Genomic DNA, 6,451 nt, shown 5'->3' on the forward strand with positions numbered 1-6,451 from the left:
AGCCCAAAGATCTGAGACCAGCTGAAAGCAAGAGAGTGCCTGGACTGACAAATCAGACCAAGAGAGCAGCTAAGATGCTGAGAAGCGGCTGAGAATGCCAGACACATCGATTGCTGAGACCTCTTAAAAATGTGTAAAATTCAGGTGATGTTCTTCTGGAAATCAGCCATACTCAGACATTTCTAATTGAGCAGCAGACTACTGCGGTAGTCTTGTCTTTAAAGAAAAAAAAAAAGGAAAGAAAATTTTAAAAAAAAGACTGAGGCTAACTCATTGTAGAAAAAAATATTGAGCACAGCAGCTTATACAGATGAGCTTGGAGCATTTCTTCCAAAATAAAATTCAAATGGCAAATACATAGGTAAAAATGTTTCCTCCTCCTTTAACACCTGCTGTTTCAAAGAATATTGAAAAAAACCTGCTTAATCTTTTTACAAGGTCAACAGTAAAATTCAAACTTTGGAAGCAGGTGCCTGTTTTGGACAGGATTCCCCCCGCCAGGGAATATTTCACACTGGGCTCAGGTTGTCTCTCCTGCATGTTTTTGAGCTCCAGGAAAATATTTGCTTCAGTCTCTGGAAACGGAGGGAGCACAGAAAGGAAGAGAAACTCCCGAGGGCAAGACCCAAGCCTAGACCCTATGAATCCTAAACACAAGCTCTGTCTTGGCCCTTACAGACGATTTGCAGGGAAGATGAAGAGAAGGAAGAAGCAGAGTGTGTTTGCAACCGCAGCATGGAGCTGGATGCTGCCGCCCCAAAAGCATCCCCATCCCCTGCCACCTCCGTGGGTCTCCCCATCCCATGCAAGAGACTTACGTATTCGTCCTGGTTGGGGTCCTGGGACTGGGGGGAGTCGGGGATGGCGGTGTCACAGTCGGGGCTGTAGTGTTCGCAGTAATCGTGGGCTGCTCGGGGGTCTGCCACGATCAGGAGCTGCTGGATGTCGCCCTGCAAGGAAGGAGAGACAAAGCGTTGGGGAGATGGATGGTGCACGTGGAGCCACCAGCCTGAGACTGCAGTCAGGAGGATAAACACCACCGAGAAATGAAAAGCAAAACACTTGGCAGAGCCACCTCCCTGACACGGGTACATCATCTGAGATGAACCAGGTGAGAACCCTCTGTGCCCAGGGCCAGGTCAAGCAGCCACTTGCCTGGGGCTGCTCTGCAGGGTGTGAAGCCACCACACTTCACACCCGGTCCCAGATGCACCTTCCCAAAAGATAACATCTGCAGAGAGATCACCCCACACCTGCAATAGACGGTGCTGACAGCCTCGGGCAAGGCAGGTGGAGTCACCTCACACCTGCAACTGTGCTGACAGCCTCGGGCAAGGCAGGTGGAGTGGAAATAAAAGGGCTCTGGGCACCCCACACCAGCAGTGTCCTGGGGACAATAAACAGGCTCTTTGCTGCCCGGTCCCAGCTCTGGAGTTGCCCTGCCTAGTCCAAAAAGCTGTTTATTGGCCTCAAAACCTCTCTGCTTCTCCCACCCTATCAGTTGGTCTCATAAAAGACATCACACCCTGCTTTCTATGTCTCAATTTTTCACCCACAACAGTGCAGCAGACATAGAAAAAGATTAGAAATGCATCTGATCATCAGAAAAAGAGAAAAGAGGGAGGGGGTTTTCATCGGTTTATTGAAAGCCAGGTGCAAAGCAGGCTCAGGAGACACTGCGGCTGCCCTACGAACCACTCGCTATATAACAAAGGACCATGCAGCCACAGCCCAGAGCAGAAATTGCTCCTTAGTTTCCTAAAGAGCCACTGCACTGCTTAACCAAACGCCAAAAACTAGTTTATTCAGTAGACAGTTGCATAAGACTTTACTACTCAGATTATTAGAGCTGATACTTTAATTAGGGGCAAAAAAAAGAATCTTATTTAATAATAGAAAACCATGGCTAAGGCATCAGGGGAAAAAGAAGGAGCATTACAGCAGAACTGGAAGGATGACTTGGGCATGTAATAGGAACCAGAAGCTCTAAAGGGAGCCTGGCCAGACTAGTGAACAGCCCCGTGGAAAACCGAGGGATATTTTTGAAATTATGGGCCAGATCTGCCTTTGTGCACACAAGCTGCACTCAGTCCAGCCGCGGGTGCCGCTGGGTCCGTGGGGAGCTCAGCCTCCCATCAACACATGCCCCCAACTTCACCAAAAAAAAGTGCTGTTTACATTTTTGGCAGAGATCCACCAGGAAAGAAGGTTGTGAGGACTCTGCAGACCTGCTCGCATCCTGCCTGGCTCCGAGGGCAGGGGCAGCTTAGTGCTGCCAAGGGTTTCCCTCCTCGATTCCCAGGTTATCGCACCCATCTCTGCAGCCCCTCACCGTAACGTCTGGGCACCTCTCAATGCTACGCAAGTTACCCTAAAATTGAGCGTTGGTTTAAGCTTATTAGTCATTGTTTCCTGTGAATTCATAAAATTAACAGAAATGTCTGCAAAGTAGTTTTCAATTTTCTATTTTAAGCAAAAGAAATAGTCTTTCCATGCCTTTTGCTTTTTTTTTTTTTTTTTTTTTTTAATAAATCCAGGCAGCTGTTCTGTCATTACTGTCCTGGCTTTTCTTATTCAAAAAAACTACCAAAAATGGGGATACAGTATTAGGAAAATGGAAAATGCCAAGTTTTTGTCTCGGAGAACATTTCCCGTTGCCAGCCAGCTCTGGCCACCCCCTGACAATGTGACCCCCATGGGGAACTCGGCCTTGGTGTGACCTAGAGGACATCATCCAGCCCTCAGCAGAGCCTCGAAGGAGCTGGGGGTGTTACGGGGTTCCCCACACCATATATTATCCCCTCTGTCTCCAAAGGCGGTTCAGAACAGCAAACCAGGTTGCCCGCCCTTTGGAGCTCCATCCAGTGGAGGATGCCCAACCCAGCCAAGGCAATTTGCTTTGAGTTGATGACATGAAGACCCTTCCAGCTGCTATTTCTGCACACAGGACCTCAGTCACCCCTCATTGACGCCCGAGTTAAGCCATTTATGCCCTTCTCCTAGGTGGTTAAAGCCCCCCTGGTTTCCACGGGGTTATGAGGAGTGTCCGGCACTGTTGGGATAAGCTGAAATAAAACAGCCACAAAAAGCAGGCTTGGTGCTTGTCTCCAAGAGGCAGAAAAAGGAAGGCTGAAAGCTTTTTCTTCCTGATAAGGTTGGATTTACACCTCAAGGAGAGCTGATAGGCTGCATCCTATAAGTGACCAGGACTATAACTGGGTTTTTCTTGAGGAACAGATAAAGCAAAGAGAGGCATGTTGGCTAAACACAGTGCAAAAGGTTAAGCAGAAGAGAATTTGCTAAAGCTGAGTTTGCTTTTAGTCTCAGCTGATGGCAGCTCCTGAGCTGTGCGTGGGGAGAAATCCCGGCTGGATCTCACCCTGCTTCCCCCGCAGCACAACAGGCGCTGAGCATCCTCTGGGTCCGATGGCTCAAGGTGTGGCGGTGCCTTTGAGTACACGGAAGGATGTCACCTCCAAGTCCCAGGAGCCACAGGCTCAAGTGTTGTGGCCATGGCACAAGCCCCAATGTCACTCAACACGCCAAAGGACAGCGCTGGCCCAGCGGTTCTGCTGGGGGGGGAAAGGATGAACAAGGGAACCTCCCTGCTAGTTCTGGGTCAAGAACCTGAGAAAGTCAGTGCGCAACCGAATAAATTTGGTACGCAAAGGGTGCCAGGAAAAAGCGTGAGCTGCCTCAGACAGCTCCTTCAGAGCTCACCACGCTTCGTGAGCATCATTCAACGTACCTACTATTTTCCCATTTCCTTTTCAAACCCAATCAATCACCCTGGCCAGCAAAGTTCATCCTTTTCTTGTTGTTCCAGCAGCAGCGTGCAAGCATGCAAAATCAGAAGGAAAACCAACACACCCGATTTGGGAGGAATGAGAGCCCCAGGGAGCATCCAAGCTCAAGTAGACTGACATGGGTTGAGCAGCTCGGCGGTGGGGGAAGGAGGGGAGCTCACGGGGTTGCTAGACCATTCATCTTTGTTTCATTAACAGCAACGCACGGCGCTGGTGGATACCCCGTGTTAACACTTGTGAAAAGCAGACAGGAGTAAAACCTTGTTAGCAAGATTCCCAGTCAACTGACCTCATCCCTCAGTGCGAAACAACAAAATGGGCTAATTTAGTCTGGAATAAAGCGCCCCAGTATCTGAACTTCACAAAAGATGCACAAAGCTCTGCTGTCAAGAGCCCCATTTCTTTGATTTAAAAAGCTGACTTTAAATAGAGCAAGCCGTGCTGGGAGGTTCGCGAGCTTTTTGTGTCCTCTCAAGTGTGTTGCCGCTAATACATTTCCCCGAGAGATAGCTGTCCCCAACCCCGGCGCGGCCGACAAAGGCGGCAGCCAGCTCCGCTCCCTTTCCTCGCGCGAGCGTCTATTTGTTCCACTGTTATGGTTACACAAACCCCCCCAGCCTCTCTCTCCTTCCTATGGCAGCATCTGCTTTTTTCAGCAAGAGCAGCGATAACGAAGAGACCATTAATTTCCTGCCCCCTGCACACACACATGCAACAGCTACGGATTTTCCATTAAACCTTTGTGAGAAAGAGAACTTACAATTACACTAAGTGAGAGGTTTAAAGACTTTACCAGCCAAGTCATTTAGGTTTTTAAGACTTATCTTCAAGGAAAGAGGTATCGTAAGTCAGGGAGCAGGTCAGTAAAGTGCTGGTATTGCTTTGAAGGAGAATTCACCCACACAGCAGACTCCAGCCCAGCCACCCCTGCCGACAGAGGGATAAAGTCCTCTTTGGGCACATGAACAATCTGGTCACCTCTGGGCACCCAGGGCTCACGAGCTCCAGTAACTGGGGTACTTCTGAGCACGCAGAGGCAAGGCACAGTTGCACTTCTCCGATTTGACAAAAAAATTTGAAGTGGAAAAAAAAGAAGAGCAATTTTTGCCTGAAAATAACCAGTATTTCATCCTTCATAGGAGCTACTTTTTAAAAAAGGAAATAAATCCCATTTTGACCTTTATTCCTAGAGCTTCCCATGGAGAGGAAGAGGCAGGACAGCACATTTATGAAAATGACTGTGAATTGCAAGGCTTTTATTTGCTCCAAACAGATGTAAGTGCTAACTGTCAGGACCAGTAAGAATCTGCCTGACATTTATGGTAAAGCCATTTATTCCAGATGACTCATTTGCTTTATGGATTAAGTTCCATCAGGCCAGTTTAATTCAACTCCCCAGCCAGCTCCCAGACAAGACTGGAAAAGCTCTTCTGGAGCATTTTTTAACGCTTTTCCTATATGTGTGCAAAAATGTCACATCACTTCCAATGACATCAACTTCAGTAACTTGGAGAAATTGCTGTGGTTCAACAAAACAAACAGTTGGCGAAGATAATCGGAGTGACTTCATCTGCCATTGGCAGCAGCTCCATAAATACTGGGATTCTTGGGGGCTCTCACCGCAACGCACCGATAATGCACTGCACTGTTGTTTTAGTGCGCTACCCCAGAAATCTTCGAGATTCTTAACATCCATGAGAATAAATACTGCTTGATGTGCCTTTTTGAACTGCCACATTTAAACTGGACAACCACAGGCCCAGGATATACAATTGTAACACACACATGAAAAAAAAAAAAAAAATCTTTAAAGTTATCGGAAGCAATTGGGACGCTGCTGATTTTTATTAGGACAAACTCCCTGGTTCTATAAACGCAAACCCAGCCAGGAGGCTGAAGAGCGGCAGAAATTCATTGAGGCTCTATAATGAAGTGGAAGCTTAGAGATGCCAGCCACCAGTGAGTTTCCAAAAAACTTAATCCCTGTCTCAGAGATGACCTGCCAGCCCTCAGATGTTCCACTTGATAAACCCTGTCACCAGCACTTGCCCATGGACAGATGCTCTCTGCTCAGAGGCTGCCCTGCTCCAAGCAGCTCTGCACACACTGGAGTAAAAGTGGTAGCAGAGAAATCACAGAAGAGAAGCAAGAGATGACGCAGAGCTCACCATTCCCCCAGCTCTGCCAGTGCAGCGAGACCCCAAGGCAGAGGTAGGGTAACTGCTCAGAGCACCGGTGCATCCCTTGTTACAGTGGCATCATCCTAGAGTCCCTCATTTAAATACAGCTGCTCCAGAAAAGAAGCCAAACTGCAACCATGGGGTCAGACAAAGCCTTGTCACCCCCCAGCCCCTGCTCTGTCCTCAACCCTTCTTGCTGGCCAGCCCCAAAAGGATCGAGCTCACCAGACAGAGCAACTGGTACCTAACGGGCTTCCTTCAGGCTTCCAAAAACTTTGCACTACAAAATGGGAAAGCAATAGTTAGAGGTCTGGGGAAAAAAAAAAAAAAAAAAAAAAAGAAAAAGAAAAAGAAAAAGAAAAAAAAAGCCTCGGCTTATATACAGTCATGAGTCAGCTACAAATACTTGGTGGGTTGGATAAGCCCAGCGGATGTTTGCTTCCCCATCCTGCGCAGAGGGGCTGC

General features: G+C 48.0%; 1 protein-coding gene across 1 annotated transcript in view; it reads right to left on the bottom strand.

Annotated features, from left to right (window-relative positions):
- The window catches only part of LOC104468195 (collagen alpha-1(V) chain-like), a gene marked incomplete at its 3' end in the record, with an annotated part of 52,627 nt that overhangs the window by 18,536 nt on the left and 27,640 nt on the right, over window positions 1-6,451 (bottom strand). Inside the window, exon 4 of the mRNA XM_010082246.1 lies at window positions 819-950. Coding sequence (XP_010080548.1) covers window positions 819-950 — 132 coding nt within the window. The remainder of the gene's footprint in view (window positions 1-818; window positions 951-6,451) is intronic.

The sequence above is a fragment of the Pterocles gutturalis genome, unplaced genomic scaffold (genome assembly GCF_000699245.1).
Source record: "Pterocles gutturalis isolate BGI_N339 unplaced genomic scaffold, ASM69924v1 scaffold20049, whole genome shotgun sequence".
NCBI classification, from domain to species: domain Eukaryota; kingdom Metazoa; phylum Chordata; class Aves; order Pterocliformes; family Pteroclidae; genus Pterocles; species Pterocles gutturalis.